The 24,416-nt window shown below is 42.9% G+C and overlaps 1 protein-coding gene across 1 annotated transcript in view; it reads left to right on the top strand.

The window, feature by feature from the left end:
• DSG2 (desmoglein 2) overlaps positions 1 to 14,992 on the top strand; it is a 51,001-nt gene extending 36,009 nt beyond the window's left edge. The window contains exons 10-15 of the mRNA NM_001192172.2: positions 2,896 to 3,038; positions 3,336 to 3,563; positions 6,997 to 7,224; positions 8,980 to 9,101; positions 10,142 to 10,480; positions 12,201 to 14,992. Of these exons, the coding sequence (NP_001179101.2) occupies positions 2,896 to 3,038; positions 3,336 to 3,563; positions 6,997 to 7,224; positions 8,980 to 9,101; positions 10,142 to 10,480; positions 12,201 to 13,226 (2,086 nt within the window). The 3' untranslated portion in view covers positions 13,227 to 14,992. The remainder of the gene's footprint in view (positions 1 to 2,895; positions 3,039 to 3,335; positions 3,564 to 6,996; positions 7,225 to 8,979; positions 9,102 to 10,141; positions 10,481 to 12,200) is intronic.
• Positions 14,993 to 24,416: the final 9,424 nt, after the last annotated feature.

The following is a 24,416-nucleotide window of genomic DNA, read 5'->3' as shown; positions in this document are numbered from 1 at the left end:
AAATTGATAACCAACAAGTACCTACTCTATAGCACAGGGAACTCTGTTCAATGTTATAGAGCAGCCTGGATGGGAGGGGAGTTTGGAGGAGAATGTATACATATCCATGTAAGGCTGAATCCCTTTGCTGTCCACCTGAAACTATGGCAACATTGTTAATTGGCTATATTCCAATACAAAATTTTAAAAAAAAAATTTTTTTTTAAGAACTATCATATGCCAACCCTGTATTGTACCCATTTTGTAGCAGCGCCTTAGGTTTGCATGATCCATTCACATTTGCAAAGTGAGTTTACATCTTAGCTCTCAGAGCCTTGCCATCAAGAGATGACTCTACAGAGTTGTAATTTATGAAGCTCTGCTTACCTGTAGTTATTTGGTTGAAGTTAAGCTTCCCTGGTAGCTCAGCTGGTAAAGAATCTGCCTGCAATGAAGGAGACCCTGGTTCAATTACTGGGTTGGGAAGATTCCCTGGAGAAGGGATAGGCTACCCACTCCAGTATTCTTGAGCTTCCCTGGTGGCTCAAGACAGTAAAGAATCTGCCTGCAATGTGGGAGACCTGGGTTTGATCCCTGGGTTGGGAAGATCCCCTGGAGGAGGGCATGGCAACCCACTCCAATATTCTTGCCTGGAGAATCCCCATAGACAGAGGAGCCTGGTGGGCTTCAGTCCATGGGGTCACAAAGAGTCAGACACAACTGAGCATCTAAGCACAGCACAATACAAGAATCCTCACCTGCCACCCAAGATGACTGTTAGGGGGCGCTGCAAGTATCCCGCTTGGCGTCGTTGAAGGGCTTGCAGTGGCTGACCTGGGGCAGCCCTGTGCTTCAGACTTGCTCCTGATGTCTGTGGCCCCTGTGGAATCCTGGATGTCCATCACGTGGCTCCTGTTTTCCTGCCGTCAGTGCCAGAGTTGTTTGGTTGCTTCACTCTGCTTGGGCCTGTGTCCCTGGGTGCCAGCACTTCACGAAACACTGCCGACCTTAGCAAGAATGGGGATATGGAGGAACCTTTTCAACAGTCTCTTTCCTTTTGGAGAATCTTATAGAATTCATCAGCCAATATTAGCAAATGACCTTTTTCCAAAATAATATTAACAAAGTTCCCATTGTGTTTTCTGCAGTGTCTTGGTGATCCTTTTTTGTGCAGCTTACCTTCAGGCAGTCCAGCTTCTCTTGAGTTTTGTAGCCTAATTTTTGTTTCTGTGGCTCTTAAACCTGAGGATGCACATTCCTTATGACTTCTCAGACTGTCCGCTGAGAGGCTTAAGTGTTCTGATTAATTACTCTCCAATAATACTGTGGCTGTCTGCTGGAACTTCTATTTCCATCTACCTATTTAATTTTGGTTGGTGTTTTCAGTAGGAGTTATGACCGTATCAAAAGATGATGTGTGCTACCTTGAAAAATAATGAACCATGTTTTCTTCTCAAAAGTACCTTATTCTTTTTTTTTTTTAGAAACAGTTTATTCTTTATCATACAACTTTAGAATGAGAGTGATCTTAAAGATTAAGTCAAACCTTATTTTACAGATAAGGAATGAGAGGCACAGCTAAGTGAAATAATTTTCCAGTATTCACCTAATTGAAATGTCGATGAGAACAGTAGAAGAAACATTCTCAACTTTGTCATGATTTACTTTAACTGATTATCCATGTGCATCAGTTGTTACGGATATTTGACATGACACGTGAGCCACCATCCTACTTTGAATGGTGTCTAATTTTAACAATAGAAAACAGAAAATTCCTTAAATGAGATCACACAAAGCATTCCATCGTGAAATGTGATTCTTAGCACTGTAGCTCTGTCTTGGTTATAAGTATAATGTGGGAAAACATTGAGCTAAGTTCAAGCTTTAAAATTCCAGCCATGAAATTCAAAAATATTTGTGACTATCGAAATGTATCATTTACTGGTAAAATTATTAAAAGGCAGGAAAATTTAGTTCAAGTGTATAATTGGAATTTTTTAATGGTAACTATAAATAAATATTGCTGTATGTTAGCCACTAATTTTTGTGTGCCTAAACTGCCACTTAATACAAAATAATAATCTGATTGCTTGAACCAAATACTCATATGTTTATTTAGTTTATTTGGATACGTTTTAAACTCTATGGGATTAAATTAACGTGCTTTTGTGAAAACCTATGAAAGTTCTACTTGCCTTCCTGAAACTGTCTTTCCGCTCTAATTTTCCTTTGCTTTGAGAGAAGAAAACCAGAAGTCAGTCACCTTATCAGCTTTGTTTTCACTTTTAGCTGTTTCTAACCAAAAGAAGAGTATTGCTCCTAACAACCAACAATATCCCCCAGATTTATTTATTTGTTTTTTAGTTGAAGGATAATTGCTTTACAGAATTTTGTTGTTTTTTGTCAGACACCAACATGAATCAGCCATAGGTGTACATATGTCCAGCAAATTTAAAGCACTTCCATTTAAGGCATTGTTTTTTTTTTAAAAAAAACTGTTATTATTAAATATTGATAACATGCCAAGAAACAACAGGATGTAAGGTAGCTTTTCTCTATGAGTTCTTGTTGGGTGACTTAAGTTATCCTAGAAAGGTTAACTTGAAATTTAAGGGAAACTAGATTGAAAGCTGTAAGACAGGCTAAGAGCAACTCATAAACCTCCCAGGTGAGTAGGCAGGGGTTGGTTGCCCTTGCACACATGCCTGGGGTGCGTTACGGAAATAAGGAGGATTCCAAAGTAGCTGTGAGACAGTGATAAACAGAGGGGCTTTTAGGATAGTCTCAAGAAATTTAAAAACATTCCAAACATGCCTGTTATAAGAACATATATACTAAAGCAGAAATTAAGCTTAAAAGAGTTATAGATATTATAGTTTATCCAGAGTTCAGAATTAATTTTCTCTTTTCTAACAGATATGCCAAATTTGAAGATATAGACAATTGGATCTCTGTGAATTCTGCCACCTCTGAAATTAAACTTGTGAAGATTCCTGATTATGAATCCAGATATGTCCAAAATGGTACATACACTGCAAAGATTGTGGCTATAACAGAAGGTAAGTTATTAAAGAAACATCTTTTCTTGGTTATATGTATTTAGATTTTATTTTCCAACCACGGAGACCTTTGTTTTGGCCTTATAGAAAGGTCACATGGGTAAACCTTCACATTTCTACATATTTAGTGGATTAAAAGACATTACTTGATCTGAGTATGAAAGCACATCTAAGATAAGAAGTGTCCTAATTTGGATACCAGTTCTCCTTATGAAATTGACTAGAGAATTCAAACCATGTCCATTTTGAGCAGTATGACCAGAATGTACTTTTTTTTTTTTTTTTCCTATTTTTAAGAATATCCTAGAAAAACCATCACTGGCACTATTGTTATCAATGTTGAAGATGTCAATGACAATTGTCCCACACTGGTCGAACCTGTGCAGACTGTCTGTGACTATGTGCCGTTCGTGAACGTGACCGCTCAGGACCTGGACGGACCCCAAAACAGCTGGCCTTTCAGTTTCTCCATCATTGATAAACCAGCTGGAATGGCAGAAAGATGGAAAATAGTACGCCGAGAAGGTAAGCAAAAATCACTAGACTATATATTTAAATATATATTTATATTTAACTTATATTTAAATATTTATATTTAAACATGATAGAAATCTATTTGCAAAGCAAATAAAATCTTCATAATACAGTTATTTATTTGCTTTGCATAAATTGTATTTCCAATACAGTCAAGTTTATAAAATGAAGTTCTGAACCTCAGGCGTAGTGTCTTTGATCTGCCTAATGATAAATAATCTACCTGGAGGGAAAGAAGAAAAATAGATGTCTAATACCTCTCTCTTTTTTTTTTTTTTTAATTTTTATTTATTTATTTGACTGCGTCAGCTCTTAGCTACGGCATGCAGGGTCTTGCTTGTGGTGCGTCGACTCTCTAGTGATGGCGCAGGCTCAGTAGTAGTTGTCCGGCTTCCCAGGTGGTGCTGGTGGTAAAGAACCCGCCTGCCAATGCGGGAGACATAAGAGACATGGGTTTGGTCCCTGGGTTGGGAGGATCTCCTGAAGGAGGGCATGGCAACCCACTCCAGTATTCTTGCCTGGAGAATCTCATGGACAGAGGAGCCTGGTGAGCTCCAGGCCATGGGGTCACAGAGTCAGACACGAGTGAAGCGACATCAGGCGCGCACACGCACGCAGCAGTTGTCGTGGGCTGGATCCTAGTTCCCAGACCGGGAGTCAGACCCACGTCCCCTGCATTGCATTCTGGATGCTTAACCACTGGACCACCGCGGAAGTCCCCTCTCATATCTTAAAAGTAGCTGGGTATTCCCCAAATCACTCTTGAAGTAGTTGTCTCGTAAGCTTGAGGAGTACTTTGCCTTTCTAAGCACAGTAATCCTAGTAGGTGCCTTCTAAAAATATTGAGGTATGGTAATGATGATTCCATGAAAAATAACACTGGTGGAGTATATACCATGTGTCAGACACTCTGCTAACCCTTCTTGTGCTTTATCACATTTATTCCCTACCCCATACCATCATTCCCCGATCACAGCCGAGAGAACTTTGACTTAAGTAAAGTTAGGTAGCTTGTCTGAAGTCACAAAGCTGGTGAGTGATGGATGTTAACGTTGAAAGGAAGCTGTCTGTCCTCCTGCCCCCATGCCAGAAGGATGTAAGCATGTATCCAAATCTTGCGACATACTCCCTTACTGACATGTTCTTTTGGGTTTTGAATGCTGAAAAATAATCTCTAGAAGACTCTCTTGTTTTAAACAGTTGGTATTCATTTCAGAAGGTTTTAAATATAATACCCCAATTTTTCTTAACTTATAAGTTTACTGGTTTTTTCAGTTCAGTTCAGTTGCTCAGTTGTGTCTGACTCTTTGCGACCCCATGAATCACAGCACACCAGGCCTCCCTGTCCATCACCAACTCCCGGAGTTCACCCAAACTCTCGTCCATCGAGTCAGTGATGCCATCCAGCCATCTCATCCTCTGTCATCTCCTTCTCCTTCTGCCCCCAGTCCTTCCCAGCATCAGGATCTTTTCCAATGAGTCAACTCTTCTCATGAGGTCACCAAAGTATTGGAGTTTCAGCCTCAGCATCAGTCCTTCCAAAGAACACCCAGGACCGGTCTCCTTTAGGATGGACTGGTTGGATCTCCTTGCAGTCCAAAGGACTTGCAAGAGTCTTCTCCAGCACCACAGTTCAAAAACATCAATTCTTCGGCACTCAGCTTTCTTCACAGTCCAACTCTCACATCCATACATGACCACTGGAAAAACTATAGCCTTGACTAGACTGACCTTTGTTAGCAAAGTAATGAGCATAAAGCCATAGAGAGAGAGAATTATAAAGGATGTTTTTACAACAGTTGAAAAGTTTGAATATGGATTATATGTTAGATATTATTATATCAGTAATTAATTCTTAGAAGAGCTTAATATCCTTTGGTCTTAGAAGGTATATGCTGAAGAAGGTCATGAGATCTGCAACTTACCTTAAAATAGAGGAGTAGGATGGGGAGGGAAATGGGAGGGAGGTTCAAAACGAAGGGGATATATACATACCTGTGGCTGATTCATGTTGAGGTTTGACAGAAAACAACAAAATTCTGTAAAGCAATTATCCTTTAATTAAAAAAAAAGTGTGCTTGTAGAGAGATAGTATTGTTATAAAATGTAAACAATTCATGAAGAGTATATCAAATTCATTGTATCAGTAATAGTCTTTCAAGTTTTCTGTAGATTATGTTTCAAAATCTCAAACATACCACGTTGGGAACAAAAAGGATGGAACAAGATTGGCCCATTGTTGAAAATTAGTTGACTCATTGGAAAAGACTCTGATGCTGGGAGGGATTGGGGGCAGGAGGACAAGGGGACGACAGAGGATGAGATGGCTGGATGGCATCACTGACTCGATGGACGTGAGTCCGGGTGAACTCCGGGAGTTGGTGATGGACAGGGAGGCCTGGTATGCTGCGATTCATGGGGTTGCAAAGAGTCGGACACAACTGAGCAACTGAACTTAACTGAACTGATTAAAGCTGGAAATGGGTACCATGAGGGTTAATTATGTTCTTTCCTTGATCACCGTTTGAAATTTGCCTTGATAAAGTTCTTTTAAGAAATGGTAGGATAGGAACATCCCTGCTGGTCCAGTCACTAAGACTGAGCTCCTGATGCAGGGAGGCCAGGTTCGATCCCTGCTCAAGGGAACTAGGCCCCACAGGTCCCAACTAAGAGTTCACATGAAACGCAACTAAAGATCCCAAATTCCGCAATGAAGTTCAGAGATCCTGCAATTAAGACCCAGTGCAGCCAAATAAATAAGTATTTTAAACAGGAAAAACTAAATTTTAAAAAAATGGTCATTTATTGGAAATATCATTTAACCCACCACTTATTTGGCACTGTATCCCAGTAATGGAAAGAGTTCCTAGCATCAGATAGATCACACACATTTGTTAACATTAGTCATCATAAAAGGAAGGTGTGTTCAGAAATGATTCTGTGATCTTCACCTGCATATTTGGACTAATCTCATCGAGCACACTGTGAATTCAATAGAGGAATTATGGAATAATAAAACTAACTGGAACAAAATATGATGAGCAATTAAAGAATGTTTCTGTAGACTCAGAGATACAATGAACAAACTGATGGTTACCACTGTGGGAGGTGAGTAAGGAGGAACCAAACAGGGGTAGGGGATTAAGAGGTACCATCTGCTATGTTAAAATAAAGAAGCTGCAAGGATATATTATACATCACAGGGGTTATAGCCAATGTTCTACAATAACTGTAAATGGAGTATAACCTTTAAAAAGTGTGAATTGCAGTGTTGTATACCTGAAACTTATATAATATTGTAAATTAAATATACCTCAATAAATTGAAGAAAAAAAAAAAAAAGAGAGAATGTCTCTGAACTTTAATCTTGCCCCTTTCTTGGTAACCACTCACTTTATTTCCTTTATTTTCTTGTCCCTTACAGATAACAACGTGCTACTACAACAAACCAAAAGACAGCATGGGACAAGTGAAATTCACTTCCAGATCGCAGATAGTCAAGGCTTCAGCTGTCCTGAAGAGCAGATCCTTAGGCTCACAGTTTGCAATTGTGTGGAAGGCAGCGGCTGTGTGAATATGTGGGCTGACTCCTACGTTGGCTTGGGGCCTGCAGCAATTGCACTCATAATTCTTGCCCTTCTGCTCTTGCTACGTAAGTATTTTAAAAGCTGTACGTTCCCTTGCGGGGGCCTTCCCAGGTGGCTCAGTGGTCAAGAATCTGCCTGCCAAGCATGAGAGTCGGGTACAATTCCTGAGTCAGAAGGATCCCCTGGAGGAAGAATGACAACCCACTCCACTATTCTTGCCTGGAAAATCCCATGGACAGAGGAGCCTGGTGGGCTACAGTCCATGGGTCCGTGAAGAGCTGGACATAACTGAGCACTTCCTCTTTTAGTAACTTCTAGTGTTTTTAGGATTTTGTTACTATGGTACTCATTGATTTCTTTAGTTTTTCTGTAATCACACTAGAATGCTATTGAGGGTGAGAAGGGAAGCAAGAATTGATCATTGCTCAATTCACCAAAAGTTATCAGAGCTCTCTTCAGAATTTTGTTTTATAAAAATGTATCATTTCCTGATTTCGGGAACCAAGAGTATTAGACATACGTTTCAACCTTGTGGGTGTCCCCACTTTGTTAAGCTCTGTGAGGGAGGTGGGGTATCTGTTCTTCCACACACAGTGCCTTGTGCGTGGAAAGCTCTCAGAAAAGACTTGTTGCGTGGTACAAGGTTATTTTACAAACTCATCTGATTCCCAGCAGTTCTTGTTTTTCGCACACTTGACTTGTCAGAGCTCCACCTCCCAACAGGCTCCGCTTGGCTTGCCCCTTCCCCTGCACCAACAGGAGCCAGACCCTCTGAGCACTTACATGTTTCCCAGCAGTGACAACCAGCCCGTCCCTTCCTGCCTGCCCTCCAGTGCCTTCCAGTGACTTTGGGTTTCCTTTCATGGAAGAACAGAAGACTGCAACCTGGGGTCACATGGAACCACTCCACTTGCCCACTGCCCATGGGCAGACCACCACCTGCAAGGCAGCCTCCGCTGTTTCTCTGTTAGAAGAGGGTGCGTCCAAGCCATTAGTAGGTGTGCAGCTGAATACACAGCACTCAACAGTTTGCAGTGCACTTTTACATCATCATCTGCATTTAGTGGGTTAAAATACTGACCTGATGATAATGACTTGTCTCAGCTGACCAACCTGGGATTCCTTGCACTACCGTCTCACCTCAGATTTCCCAGGGTTTAATGGGGGTGCTTAGCACATGGCAGACACTTGATAAACATTTGCTATCTTCAGTCCTTTTATTACACACAGTAACCATAGTCGGTGAAAGTATTAGTCACTCAGTTGTGTCTGACTGACTGCAACACCATGGACTGTAGCCCGCCAGGCTCCTCTGTCCATAGAATTCTCCAGGCAAGAATACTGGAGTGGGTAGCCATTCCCTTCTCCAGGGGATCTTCCTCACCCAGGAATCGAACTTGGGTCTCCTGCAATGCAGGCAGATTCTTTACCTTTTAGGCCACTGTGGAAGCATATGCTAAAAATTAAAGTGGTTTTTAAAAAAATTAAGCTATTAAATTGATTTTGATGATTTGGATAGTGTCAAATCCAGTCTTGATGTCCCACTGAGTGACCACAGACAGTGACCACAGTCTTTGTGATGGACAGGAACTCTGAATCTGTAAGACTCCCTCATCCTGCTTTTAGGCTTTGGTATGACTCACCCAAAACAGACTTGGTGAGTTTGGATCAGGGGAAGAAAAGAAAAACAGAAAAATAGGGCTATAAGTAAGTGAAGACTGAACTCTAGAAAGTGATATGCAAATTCCAAAACTATGCAAGATAAATTCAAAAATCGGTCAAGACTAACCTTCTCTGTGCTGGATTTTGTTTCTGTGCAGTTATACCACTTCTGCTGCTGGTGTGCCATTGTGGAAAGGGCGCCAAAGGCTTTACCCCCATCCCGGGTACCATAGAGATGCTGCATCCATGGAACAACGAGGGGGCGCCACCTGAAGACAAGGTCAGATAATCCAGTGTCAGTGGAGCGTGTCCTCTTTCCTGCTTTAAAGGAGTCTCTGACATCATAGGTCATGAGCGCAAACTAGTTCCTACAGATTTCATTCACATGCCTTCGTTAAATACAGCCTACTTTGTATCTGTTGCCAGGGCAGCGTTGAGGTGGTTTTGCTCTACTGCCACAGGTCCTGAGTTACAGAGAACATAGACAGAGGGTCAGGTAGTGATGCCGGGAATGTAGAACAAAGGCTAAAGTGAGCAAGAGTGTGTAGGGGTTCAGGTAGGAAGATTTGTCCCAATATTTAAACGGGCAGTCTTTCATAACCAGGTGCTTCTCCATTTCCAGTCCACACAATACATAAGGTCCGCAGAGGTACACCCACAGCCCCCGTGACAGTTGTAAAATGTTGCAAAATCCCCTTCCCTACCTACTTACTGGCCGTCCCAGGGAGCACTAGTGGTAAAGAACCTGCCTGCCAGTGCAGGAGACAGAAGAGATGTAGGTTCAATCCTAGGATGGGGAAGATCCCCTGGAGAGAGAAATGGCAACCCACTCCAGGATTCTGGCCTGGAGAGTCCCATGGACAGAGGAACCTGGCAGGCTACAGTCCATGGGGTTGCAAAGAGTCGGACATGACTGAAGTGACTTAGCACACAAGAGAATCAGAAGATAGAGCAGAGATCTTCAGAAGACTCAAAGAGGAGTCATTCAGACAAAGTTTTTACTAATTTGCCTTGGGCAAATATCTTACTTCCTTCATATGCTTGGGCTTCCCTGGTGGCTCAAATGGTAAAGAATCCACCTGCAATGCAGGAGACCCAGGTTTGATCCCTGGTCAGGAAGATCCCCTGGAGAAGGAAATGACAACCCACTCCAGTATTCTGGCCTGGAGAATTCCATGGACAGAGGAACCTGGTGGGCTACAGTCTGTGGGGTCACAAAGAGTCAGACACGACTGAGGTGACTAACACTCTCGCCAGCTCACTTAGCTCAGACGGTCGGCGTACTGACCGTCCCTGACTCGATGGTATGTGCTCTCACAGGTGGTGCTGCCTCTTCTGGGGGCGGATGTCAGAGATGGGGCCGCGGTAGGTGCTGGGGCAGGCGGAGGTGTGACGGCCAAGGAAGCCATCGTGAAAGGAAGCAGCTCTGCCTCCTTTAGCAAAGGGCAGCAGGAGATGTCCGAGGCGGAAGGCCGCTGGGAAGAATACAGAAGCCTCGTCTCAGGCGGGGCCACCCAGGTTACTGGGACGACCGGGGCCATGGTGACCTCGGACACCTTCAGGACCACGAGAGCCACGGGGGCAGCCAGAGAAGTGGCCGGAGCTCGAGCAGGCGCAGTGGCGGTGAACGAGGAGTTCCTGAGAAGTTACTTCACTGAGGTAAGCGTTGGTTTCTCTGTGTGGGAGAAGTTGCATCTATATGTGAACGTGATGTTATTAGGGAAATCATTCTCTTGGGTCTAAATGGGACTGTGTTCCTTTGAAGAGGGTGCTTAGAGGCACTGAGGAAGGAGAGATGAGAACAAATTGGTTCATTTTGTGGTGGTGACAAGTGACCTCACAGGTTTGCTTCTCACCAGGGCATATTTCCCACAGTCATGCTTTTGCCATCCAGTGCAGCTCTGCTCAGCTTGTGCCCAGGAAGCTCCCGTCCTTGGGCTGCAGAGAACAGAGCAACGAGAACCCGGTAATAGCACCCCTAAAGCCACGGCCTTTCCCCACTCACGTGTCGTTGGCCAGAGCAGGTCACATGACCAGGCTGATGTCAGTGGGTCTGAAAGTGCGGTCCTCTGCAGAGCGGGTAGGGTGGGAGGGGAGAGACTACGTAACCTAAAACACCCAGTCTTCTACGCCTGTTTAAGTGTTTTCTTTTGAAGGCAAGTACTTGGTTCACCATTGTGGCGAGTCACATAAAATTAAGAGGAAAGTTGCAGCAAAGATGATGCAATGCAGTCGGGAAGTTGATGCCTGGAATTAGGAATTAGAAGCCTTTCTGGAGAACACAATCAGGCTTGGGCATGGGATGGGCAGAGTCAGATTGCTAGGGACCCAGTGGGCTTCCATAGAGGCCACTTTATTCCTGCCACCTCCTTTCTACATGGCCACAAAGTACCTGAGTGCTTCCCTGCTTTCTGCTTTCGTCCCACCTGCCCACCCCCAAGTATCAGCTAGACCCCAGGGAGATGGTGGTTTGGTCAGTGTCAAGGAAAAGTGCTTCCCATCTGTTTTCTGTCTCATGGCCAGGCTCCATTCTGGTACCCTGTTTGTTTTATTTCAATATCTTTTTCCCACTCAGCTCTAATCCTGCGTGAGTCAATCTTGATTATGTATGTGTGTGCAGCTTTTAATTGGGAAATAATTTCAAACTCCTCTGGAAATTTGCAAGAATAATATAAAGTTTGAACTCCTATGTACGCTTTACTCGGGGCTTCTCGAGTGGTGCTAGTGGTAAAGAACCTATCTGCCAGTGCAAGAGACATAGAGATGCGAGTATGATCCCTGGGTTGGGAAGATCCCCTGGAGGAGGGCATGGCAACCCACTCCAGTTTTCTTGCCCGAGAATCCCATGGACAGAGGAGCTTGGTGGGCTTCAGTCTATGGGGTCGCAAACAGTCAGACAACTGAAGCGACTTAGCATGCACACACACACCCTTTGTTCAAATTACCCAAATGTTAGCATTTTGCCACGTTTGCTTTTGCTTGCTTTCTCTCTCACACACACGCACATGCACACATCCTCTTACGTCACCATGGTACAGAGACTTAATGACAGATTCCATGTCTTGGTTTAGCCGATTATCCCAGGAATGTCTTTTATAGCCATTGTTTTTCCCATCTCAGCCACTCTCGGGTGCTGCTTTCCATTTACTTGTCGTGGCCCTTGTGTCTCCTCTTAATCCGAAACCGTTCCCTCTGCCTTTCTCATCTACTAATACTGTTTTAAGAATACAGGTCAGTAGTGTGGTATGATGTCCTTCAATTTGTGTTTCTCTGATGTTTCCTTCTAATTAGAGGTTTCACATTCTGAGCAGGAATCGAGAGCATTGTCCTTAAACAAAATGTGTCACTGGTTATATGCCTGTTTCTCTTTCTGTTTCAGAAAGCGGCCTCTTACATCGGGGAAGATGACATGCACACAGCCAAAGACTGCCTTCTGGTTTATTCTCAGGAAGACACGGAGTCTCTCCGGGGTTCCATCGGCTGCTGCAGTTTCATTGAAGGAGAGCTAGATGACCGTTTCTTAGATGACTTAGGATTGAAATTCAAGACCCTCGCTGAAGTTTGCCTGGGTCGAAAAATAGAGATGGATGCGGAAATTCAGCAGAGGGCAAAACCCGCAAGAGAAGCAGACAGGAAGGTGGTTTCACAGTCCCTCTATGAGCAAACCAGGCTTAACTCCGAGAATGCTTACGCCTCAGGTAGCAGCTTTCAGGGTCCCAAGCCTTTGCATGAGGCAGACACAGAGAAGGTAACTCAGGAAATAGTCACTGAAAAATCTGTTATATCCTCTAAGCAGGCTCAAAAGGTCGCTGCACCACTTCCTGATACACTGGCTTCCGGTAGCGTGATAGTGACCGAAACGTCCTATGCCACAGGCGCCACGGGGCCCCCTAGTACAGTGGTCCTGGGCCCCCAACAGTCCCAGGGCCTGATCGTGACCGAGCGGGTCTACGCCCCGGCGTCCACCCTAGGGAACCAGCAGTACGCTAGTGAGGGGCACGTGGTGGTCACCGAGAGGGTCATCCAACCCCACGGGGGCACGTCTGGCCTCCTGGAAGACGCCCCGCCTCTGCCCGATGCTCACTATGTCATGGTGCAGGAAAGAGAGCGCTTCCTCACCCCCAGCTCCAGCCTGCAGCCCCCGCTGGCCGCGCCCAGTGTAGCCTTAGGTCAGAACGTGACAGTGACGGAAAGAGTGCTGACGCCAGCCTCCGCTCTGCAATCTAGTTACCAGATCCCTGCCGAAACCTCGGTAATGTCCAGAAAGACTGTGGCTTCTGCAGCTGGAGTCCCGGGTTCCCTACCAGACTCAGGCTTAGAGGAGTCTAGTCATTCTAATTACACGATAACCACGTCTTCCACCAGGGTCTCCAAGCAGAGCACCGTCCAGCAGTCCTTCTCCTAAGCAGCCGTCAGCCACACCAGAGTTTAGCCAGCAGTGACTCATGTCCTGTTCTCAAAGGACCTGGCTTTTTAAGAGCCTTGTAGATGTGAGGGGCATGCATCCTATGGGCCTCAAATTTTTCTCAGTCTCTATTACGCAAAGAGCCTCACTGTCTCAGCTTCTAGGATTGCACTTCAGAGATAACCCAGGACTTCCTGAAGGGACAGAATGATGAAGCTGGTCTTAGGTGCCTTTGAGTGACTTATGGCCAAATAATACTCACAAAAAAAGTTAATTAGAGAGTAAATCTGGCTTCTGATTTATCAGATTCACAGTGTCTGTAGTGCATGAGCCTTCTGGTAGAGCCATCCGTGAGACTGAGTGGGTTCTTAGCCTGCCGTGTTAACATTTAACTTTGCTGTTCTGTGTTCCATACTTATCTGCACCTAGCAGATTACCAGCAGCTTTTTTATCCAAAGATACTGGTATAGTCTGAATGACCTGTTTTGCTTGTTTGGTTTCTTTAAAACTAGACGCCCTTCAATCCATGTAAGGTTAATTGAATTTTGGGACATGATATGGTAAAACAGTGTGTGTTCTGTGCATGTAAGTGTGTGTATGTGTGTGTGTGTTATATGACCTTAAAAATAGCATCATTCCTTTTCTTTGTCTCTCAGTAATCATGGAAATATTAAATACTTCAAGTTCAGTAGAATAATCCAGGGCGAAATTCATAAATATAAAATCACTTTATTTTTATAGCAATAATAGACTATTAAAAAAACTCAGGATACATTATCTTCTAATTCAGTAAAACACAGTGAACCATATGCACTGTGGTAAGAGCCCTTTTCACAGCTGTATATCCTCAAGTGCCTACCGTGGGTGCCAAGTCAATATGTATACAACTAGGCAAATTTTAGAACCCGCTCTCTTTTTATCTACGATCGCAAAAAGAATATTGGAAGTCCTTATAATTGCTGTAATTTTGAGTTTGAAATTATGATTTATTCCATGTCTCAATGTCATTGGCTAGTTGGCCATGGCTGACTACGTGGACTATTGAATATTGTAGAGCTGACCTGAATTTCTGCAGCATCTTGCCTTTCTTTCTGAAAAGTGATCTGGATGTTTTGGCCAAATAAATAGATTGTATTTTTATTCCTCCTTGAAGAAATGACCCATTACAAGTTTCAAAGTGTAAGTGCCTATCAGTCATCAATTATATAAATATTCTCCACAACAAAATAATTTCCATAAACTTTAAAGGCTGTAATTTTGTGAATTTTGAGTATATTTTACTAGGAAAATGAAATCTTGAAAAACTCATTTTATAGCACATTTTAAAAAAATATTGATGACCTGTGTTATGCAAAAGATTTATACTTTTCTACTTCCACTAATATGCACAAAGAAAAAGCAAATATTTTTAGACACCTTAAACCTGTGGCCAAAATGAAGGTCTCTCTTTGATACTCTAAGTTTTGTACTCTCTACTTGCAACTGTTGCTGCTTTTGTCTTTGCGTTATAGACTTAGTAATTATTGTTTGCCAAGTCTGCAACAAGACCATCACTACCATGTGAACTTGTGAATGCGACCTGCATACGCCAAGCAAAACCTGGTCTTAAACTTCCTATACATAAAGTCATCACATTTTCTAGATGATTTTCTTTGTTCCTGAAAAGGTGATAATTTGTATTAGTTTTTACATTTGTTCTACAGAAGAAACATTATATTTGTATGTATATCATCAAAATATTTAAATAAAAAGATGATCTTTGTGCAGCCCTCTGCCTGTATCTTTTTATTGCCCCCATCATATTTTACAAGGAATACAGCCCATCATTAGGGAGGAGTCAGGTGTTTGTGGACCTTGGTGTTTTAATTATTAACAGAACTGCTTACATCCTGCTCAGCCAGACTCCCTGGAAGAATTTATTTCCCTTCCTAAGTAGGGTAGAACACAGAAGGCCCGTCTGCAACTTGAGTTTCAGATCAATAATGAATAGTATTTTTAGTGTAAATTATGTCCCATAGGTAAAAAATTACCTTTTTTCTGAAATTCAAATTTAACAGGGAGCTAGCTCTGTATTCTGTTTGCCAAGTGTGGGAACCTTGTTCTAAGGGGCCGAGGTTTGCTGTCTGCCCAGAAAGTAACAGTGGAGGAACCAGTGGATTTAGCTGAAGAAGTCTTGCATATCTGACCCCAAGAGATGAAATCATTCAACCAAAGTAGAGAGGCTGTTTTAATTGCTTATAGCTTACAAGAGAAAAGATGCGTTTCTGCCTAGACTGAAGTGTCACATCAGTAAGTATTTCATAACACAGGTGTGTCAACACCGTAAAGTGTGAAGCCTGCTCTGCTGTAACCCCTGGACTCCTATTCCGAGTGGCACATGGGAGCAGTTCTTCATTGATTTCATGAAATGCTACAGACATGCCACTCACCATGACATCAAAATTTACACAGTAAACACTGCTCATCAAGGGTCATCTAGAAATGAGGGGTTTTCACGTAACAGCTATGAGTTAAATATTCCTTAACACAAATTTCTCAGTTTCACTATATTGGTGTATCTAAAATCCTCTGTATGATTATTGATTTTTTGTCTACTTTTTCCATTAATTGTTGAGAGAGGAGAGTTACAGTCACCAGTTGATTGTGGTTTTCCCTGTTTCCTCTTTATTTCTGTTTATTTCTTAACAATACTTTGAAACTTGTTACACCTGTGTTGTTAGATACAAATACATTTAGAATTATTGTCTTTCCGAAAAATCGACTCATAGAAGGTCTTCTCTCTGGTTATATTTTTTGTCTTGAATTAACTTTCCCTAATATTAATGTCACCACACCAGCTTTCTGATGCCTATTGTTAGCGTGGTGCATTTTTTGACCCTTCTACTTTATATTTCTATGTGTGATTCTTGTAAATATCATACAGGTAGATCTTGCTTTCTTACGGAAAATTTTAATCTACTTAACAGCAGTTATTCACATGGATGACTTTAAACCTTCCATCTTGGTCTTTGTTTTCTCTTGGTCCCGTCTGTCCTTATATTTCTTTGCCCCTTTTCTGCCTTCTTTTGTGTTCTGTGTGTTCTAGAATTCCACTCATGGTTCTTCTACTCACCTTTCAACTATACTTCTTTGCGCTTATTTAATAACCGGTTGCTTTTGTGGAAATCTAATTAAAACCAGAATCTCCTGCCAACCTAGAAAAACTCACAAAAATAGAAAACAGTTTTATTATGGAATAAGCACCAAGTCAGAACGTGATGAGCATCACAGGCAACGCATAAGGAAACTGCAAAGATGGAAAGAAATCTCTTCACCAGGCAGACACAACTGATTACTCCTTGTTCACAAAATAAACGATAGGTTGTCCTCAAGCAAGGCTTACCAGCACCGTTTTCATACACAGCTCATCTTACATTCAACTGATAGCTGAAGTGGCCATTGTGTTTGTTGATGACCTTTATCCAAAGAAATAAAACTTCTAATATCTATGACAGGTAGCTAGTTACAATTTGGAGCCAGGCATCAGGTGGCACTAGTGATAAAAAGAACCCATCTGTGAGTACGGGTAGATGGAGGAAACAAGGGTTTGATCCCTGGGTCCAGAAGATCCCCTGGAGGAGGGCACGGGAACCACTCCAGTATTCTTGCCTGGAGAATCCCACGGACAGAGAAGCCTGGCGGGCTGCAGTCCACGGAGCCACAAAGAGCTGGACACGACTGAAGTGACAGCTGACACACACCCACACACCCACAGAGAAAGAGAGAAAAGGGTCCTCACTTCCTTAATGTTCAAAGAGATGGCTCCCAATCCTTGAGAAAGATACCCCTGCTTGTAAAGCTGGCAAGAGGCTCACTTAGTTTTGAAAAGATCAATACACCATCTGAAAGGGGCAGAGAAAGAATTAACAATGACAAGTTTTCTAAAGAGGAGTCAGGGAGGGTACATTTCCTTTTTGCATGAGGAAAATCCCATTTTTTCATTTTTAAGATTTCTACTTGCTCTTAAATTCTAGGGCTGCACTGTGAGTGGCAAATGACTAACTGAATAATGCAAACACAGACCATTTTTATCATTGTGGAGAGGTTTTGGGCACCATAGCTCTAGAATTACAGTGTGCATCTTTATTGTAGTCTGCCTTCAAATATTCTACTTCACGACGTACATAAGCTTTGAACTTTCACTTCGTGGATTTTGAAACTCACTAGTCTCTGAGCTTCACACCCATACTGTCATTCAGAGACCCTCAAACGTGGTCTTCCGTCCCCCACCCCTTCCTTGATACACCTCAGTGACTGTTATGCGTTATTGGCGTGAAGATTCTGAAACTCCCTCAAGTCCATTTATGAGTGGAAATGGACTCAAAAGTTCACAGATTACAGAAGCCCCACACACCCAGGAATCAAGTGGAGAAAATGAGGAATATACCTCTTATGAATCCCCACACACCGGGAGTTGTCGATTCTCCAGATGTGCCTTCGTGTTGTCCTCTGCCCTTCCTCGCTTGTTTTAACAACAGATGCTTCACCAGACATCCTTGCCCCCTGGCTTGTAGATAGGTTTGGCCAGTGCAAGGCATTGGCTGGAGATTGGAGAGGAAGAAAAATAGGATCCGGGCATTTCTTCCCCATCTCCTACTTCCTGCACCAGCCAGGCGTCTCTCTACCACAGCAACTCCCTGTCTGACTTCCCTTCTTCTGCATCTGGAGGCCTGCTGGTGTGACCGTCTCCTCCTCAAATGTCACCAGGCTTCAAGTGCTGGATCATCCTACGAGGATTCCCCCACCTGCCCCACCTTTTGAATTTGATGCACTAAACCCCCATCACATCTGTCTGCTTCCCAAGGGGACACTCACTGACTCAGGATTCAACAACTAAATGATGATTCATTTGTAAAGTCATAAGAGGGACTTCCCTGGTGGTGCAGTGCCGGGGTCCAGCCCTGGTGGATCCAGGGAATTCGAAGTGGGGACGGCGTCGTCGAGGATCAGGAAACAACTGCTTAATTAAACGTTAATTAAGGATATAAAGAGTAATAGAATAAGGATAGCTCAGTGAGGAAATTCAGTGGAGAAAAGAGGCTGAATAATTCAGCCAGAAGGTGAGAGAAAGAACGACATGGGGAGACCAAGTTTCGGTGAACAAGGCCCGCACTTTATTTTCCAAAGTAGTTTTTATACCTTAAGTTATGCATAGAGGATAATGGGGGAAGGGGTAGAGTCATGCAGTAAGCCAGGCTTTCTTCCTGCAGACTTATCATATGCAAAAGTTTAGGTGATTTGCATCATCTTCTGGCCTGGAGGCCTATTAACATTTTAAGACCCTTTCTTCAGAAAACTTATTTTTCTCTAAAGGTGATAAGTCAAGTGCCACCCTCCAAAAGCATTAGATAAAGTTGCATAAGGGTCCCAGGTTACAAACATTAAAGCTACTATTTACACCAATTATATTAATCAGTACACTGCCAGGGACACAGCAGGTAAGGGATATGGAGATTTAGCAGCAAACATTGGCCCAACAAGTGAAAAACCCTTCACCAATACAATTTCTAATCAATCTTTTAACTGCTCAAAGGAATCTGTATTTAGACAGTTTAGAACATCTCATGCCTCTCACAGTTGGGAGGCTCTGAGCAATCACATGTGGCCGGAAAAACCTATTCAGGCAGGCTAGAGGATTTCCAAAGGAGTTTGTAGGTTGAAACACTGTCACACCCAGGAATTATTAACTGGAGCTGTAAGCTAACTCTTTTTTCAGAGAGAGGTAGTGGGGGACAGCCCCCCGTAAAGTCAGAGGTGTAGGTGAAAGCACAAAGCAGAAAGTAGGCAGACTCTGGTTTTGGGGGTATATGCTCGAGAATTTCCAGGGAGACTCCTGAGGCTTGATCCCGCCTTTGTGTATGCCGAGCCTCCTTCCTCATGACATTTGCCACGGGCAGAGCTCGCTCCCCGTAGTCCAGTGGTTAAGAATCAGCCTTGCGATGCGGAGGACTCCAGGGTTCGATACCTGGGCAGGGAACTAAGATCCCACTTGGCGCAGAGCTACTGAGCCTGCGGCCAAAACTGGAGAGTCTGCGCGTGCCAAAATGGGGAGATCCCACATGACACAAAGACCCAGTATAGCCAAACTAATTAACAAAAGATCGTAAGAACTCCTGTTTTAAATTCTATTATATCAGTCATCTTGGACTGCCAATACAAGCACCTCAGACTGGGGAGCTTAAACCATAGACATTTATCTTCTCACACACATCTAGAGGCCAGAAGTCTAATATCAAGATGTCAGCAGGGTTGATTTCTTCTGAGGCCTCTTTTCCTGGCTTGTAGACAGCTTCCTTCCCCTATATCTTCACTCTGTATGTGTCTATGTCCAAATTTTTCTTATAAGGACCCAGGTTATACTGAATTAGGCCCATCCTGATGACCTCATTTTTACTTAACTATCCCATTTTAACTTAGCTCCACATGTAGTCACATTCTGGGGTTCTAAGAACTAGGATTTCAACAGATGAACTTTGAGGGAACAGAACTCAGCTGGTAACACCCAGTAAACAAACAGCGTGCATGCATGCTCAGGCACTTCAGTCATGTCCAACTCTTTGTGACCCCATGGACTGTAGCCCGCCAGACTCCTCCATTCGTGGGCTTTTCCAGGCAGGAATACTGAAGTGGCTTGCCATGTCCTCCTCCAGGGGATCTTACCGACCCAGGGATCAAGCCCATGTCTCCTGCGACTCCTGAGTTGGAGGCAGAATCTTTATTTGCTGAGCCATCGGGGAAGCAGTAAACAGACTTAGCCTGAAAAGCTGCAGTTTTTTTTCCCATGTAATCCAGGAGTTTCTTCATCCAACTACTTGGTTAATAATTAACACAGATTGCTTGAAACAGTAATAAAATTTAAAGTTGGCTTGAAAGTAGCCTGAATGAAGAGACTGCAGAGTATCTATTGAATCTTTAGAGAAAACTTCAAAGGCAATCAAAGCAAAAGTACACTTGTAATAGGTACAGGTAGGTTCCAGAGTCCAAGACCTACGATTGTTGACACCCCAGTTCAGCGGCATCAGACACGGGCTCTATGTAGAAAATTTCTGCTTCCTCAGAGGTTGTCGCAGCACTACAAATGATTCTTCAGCTAATCGAGGGGAAGCATAATGATGCTCTCCCATGGAAGCCATTCTAAGGATTAATTTTTTTTTCACTTGCTTCCAAGGCTTCTATGCAGAGCTCATGGGGCCTTTTTCTCTTGTAGTCTAAATTTAGGTCAGTACAAATTATTCTCCCTCTATCTTGCCTTCCAGTTTTACAAAATGATGTGTGCTCAGTCACTCAATCATGTCCAGCTCTTTGCGACCCCCTGGACTGTAGCCCAACAGTCTCCTCTGTCCATGGGATTCTCCAGGCAAGAATACTGGAGTGAATTACCATTTCCTTCTCCAGGAGACCTTCCCAACCCAGGGATCAAACCCCGGGTCTCCTGCTTGGTATATGGATTCTACACCACTGCACCAACCGGGAATCCCACTATAGTCACTATGCTGTGATAAATCATAATGGAAAAGAATATCTAAAAAGAATGTGTGTATATATATGTGTGTGTGTGTGTAACTGAATCACTTCACTGCACAGCAGTAATCAACACATTGTAAACCAATTATACTTCAATTAAAAACATATTTTAAAAAATCCACATTGGAAGATTTGCTAATTAGCATAAGGGATAGAAGTTTGTTAATTGGTGAAGTAAGTAGTAAATCAATCTTAAAAGAGATCAACCCTGAATATTCACTGGAAGGACTGATGCTGAAGCTGAAGCTCCAGTACTTTGGTTATCTGACTGAACAGATGATTCATTGGAAAAGTCCCTGATGCTAGGAAAGATTGAAAGCATAAGGAGAAGAGCCCATCAGAGGATGAGATGGCTAGATGGCATCACCAATGCAATGAACATGAATTTGGGCAAACTCCAGGAGACGGTGAGGGACAGGGAAGCCTGGCGTGCTGCAGTCCATGGGGTTGCAAAGAGCTGGATGTGACTGGGCGATTGAGCAATCACAACAAGTGGTTTTGAGACTGGCGATTGTTGAGACATTGGGTACATCACCCCCTAACATGCAGATCCATGAAGGAAGCATGAGAATACAGCAGCTCCAAGACTCTGATGGGTCCACTGAAGCACTGGAGTTTCACCAGCCGTGTGTCCTTCTCCTTCTGGGAGATTCCGCCATCTGGCCAAACACAATGCTGGCTCGTCCAGTCATCTGAACCCAATTCCGTCCACCTTTCATCAGCTGCTAGTCTGAAGGGTTAGGGCAAAGAGTAGAAATGCCCTGAGTTACAAAATCATGTTGTTTGACTTTCTGGGCATGTCTGCTAATAAATATTTGTACATTTTGTCGACTCGGTTTAATATTTACTTGCTTTGTAATAAACCCTTGGTATGGCCCCCTAATTACCTCCAACTAGCAGAAATATCAATATTTAAAATCTTAAAAAGTTGTCATTTGCTAAACAGAATATTCATTTAATCCAGTTATTTTTCTTTGAAGATGTACTACTGCCTGGGTTCAACCTCTTTTCTCTGTCACTCCAATTTTCTCACTTTTAAAGTATTATTTTACCAAAATGATTTTATTGTATTATATGTACCCTGTTGAGGAATAAAAGGCAAAATACAGATTAAAGAAGCAAAAGACAAACTATTTCGTATATATTAATCTTGTTTCTTATCCCTATCCGCCCTAGGAGTTGAGATCACTGAAGGCAGGAATGGGCCTTTTTGATTGTCTTCTCATGATACATTCAAACAACTGTGAATTTTGAAAATCCAACAAAATTTTGAAAGGGGATTTCCTAAACCTGTGTGTTCTGTGATGTCACTGTCTCATCTGTCCATCCTTGCAAACCCTAACTTGCTGCATCCCAAACCCAAGTTTGTTCCCACTGTAGAGTCTTATCGGTAAATTTCTGAGAAGGGACCAAGGGGTTTTGATATAAAGAGAACTATGGGGACTTCTCTGGCGGTTCAGTAGTTAAGACTTTGCCTTCCAGTGCAGGAGGGGCAGGTCTAGGTTAGGGCAGAGAGTAGAAAGGCTGGTGCTGGTCGGGAGCTATGATTTCACATGCCTTGAGGCCAAAAAACCAAAACATAAAATAGAAGCAATACTGCAATGAATAAAGACTTTTAAAATGGTCCATATCAAAAAATCTTTTTAAAAAAACTATAAAGGTTTTAGTGCAGAGTGGAAACTGTTTGCAATGACTCAGCAAGTCTGTTTATTTCAGAGTTTCTTTCTATAATCCAGTTGCTTAGATGGTCCAGACATTTTACTCACTGTATTAAAGACCCGTTTCATTGTTCTGTCCTTTTACCCACGGCTGACATTGGGATGGAACCCAGATGCCCTGCTTCCCTTCATCTACAGCGTTCAGCTTCTTCTAGCAGGAAGTGGTTTCACAACCCTCTTTGAGTTGGACCCACTTAGAGTACTCTCCAGCTTTGTTATTCCCAACCCCTCCAAGCACCACACCTACCATCGCCCCAGTTTTACAGGACTCTTTGTCAGAGGAAAACGACTGGGGTGAGAAGCAAAAAACATGCCTTGGAGTACTGCTATGAAAAGGCAAGAAAACGCACAAAGGACAAACACCATAAATCCTTCTAAAGCTACTCTTATTGGATGAAGCCCAAGCTGAGTTGGCTCAGCACTCAATTATGTGTGCGTTCACCTGGTGGTAGATCACACGTTTCTCCGTTTGGAGATCCTCTGGACCCCAGAAAGAGATGGAATAGCAGAAGCAGAACGACCAAAACAGAACGACCATTCAGTTCAGTTCAGATCAGTCGCTCAGTCGTGTCCGACTCTTTGCGACCCCATGAACCGCAGCACGCCAGGCCTCCCTGTCCATCACCAACTCCCAGAGTTTACCCAAACTCATTTGCATTGAGTCGGTGGTGCCATCTAACCATCTCATCCTCTGTCGTCCCCTTTTCCTCCTGCCTTCAATCTTTCCCAACATCAGGGTCTTTTCAAATGAGTCAGCTTACCACAGTATTTATTGGAATAAATAAATACTGGTGTTATACACATCTTGGCCACAGGATGGCACTAGGCATGCAGCAAAGGAGGCAAAGTCAATCAGTCCCAAAATTAGGTTGGGGAAAAAATTAAGCAATGTATGGATGCAATGTAAGAAACAACGGAATGATCTCTGTTCGTTTCCAAGGCAAACCATTCAATATTACAGTAATCCAAGTCTATGCCCCGACTAGTAATGCTGAAGAAGCTGAAGTTGAATGGTTCTATGAAGTTCACCTACAATACCTTCTAGAACTAACACCCAAAAAAGATATCCTTTCTATTATAGGGGACTGGAATGCAAAAGTAGGAAGTCAAGAGATACCTGGAATAACAGGTAAATTTGGCCTTGGACTACAAAATGAAGCCAGTCAAAGGCTAACAGAGTTTTGCCAAGAGAACCCACTGGTCATAGCAAACACCCTCTTCCAAAAACACAAGAGAAGACTCTACATACGGACATCACCAGATGGTCAATACCGAAATCATATTGGTTACATTCTTTGCAACCAAAGATGGAGAAGCTCTATACAGTCAACAAAAACAAGACTGGGAGCTGACTGTGGCTCAGATCATGAACTCCTTATTGCCAAATTCAGTCTGAAATTGAAGAAAGTAGGGAAAACTACATTCAGGTATGACCTAAATCAAATCTCTTTCAATTATACAATGGAAGTGAGAAATAGATTTAAGGGAATAGATATGATAGAAAGAGTGCCTGAAGAACTATGGATGGAGGTTCATGACATTGTATAAAGGCAGTGATCAAGACCATCCCCAAGAAAAAGAAACGCAAAAAGGCAAAATAGTTGTCTGAGGACGTCTTACAAATAGCTGAGAAAAGACGCAAAAGGCAAATGAGAAAAGGAAAGATATACCCACTTGAATACAGAGTTCCAAAGAATAGCAAGGAGAGATAAGAAAGCCTTCTTCAATGATCAATGCAAAGAAATAGAGAGAAACAAAAGAATGGGGAAGACTACAGATCTCTTCAATAAAATTAGAGATACCAAGGGAACATGTCATTCAAAGATGGGCACAATTAAGGACAGAAATGGTACGGACCTAACAGAAACAGAAGATATTAAAAAGAAGTGGCAAGAATACACAGAAGAAC

The sequence above is a fragment of the Bos taurus genome, chromosome 24, assembly GCF_002263795.3.
Source record: "Bos taurus isolate L1 Dominette 01449 registration number 42190680 breed Hereford chromosome 24, ARS-UCD2.0, whole genome shotgun sequence".
NCBI classification, from domain to species: domain Eukaryota; kingdom Metazoa; phylum Chordata; class Mammalia; order Artiodactyla; family Bovidae; genus Bos; species Bos taurus.
This window is presented reverse-complemented; position numbering and strand designations above follow the sequence as displayed.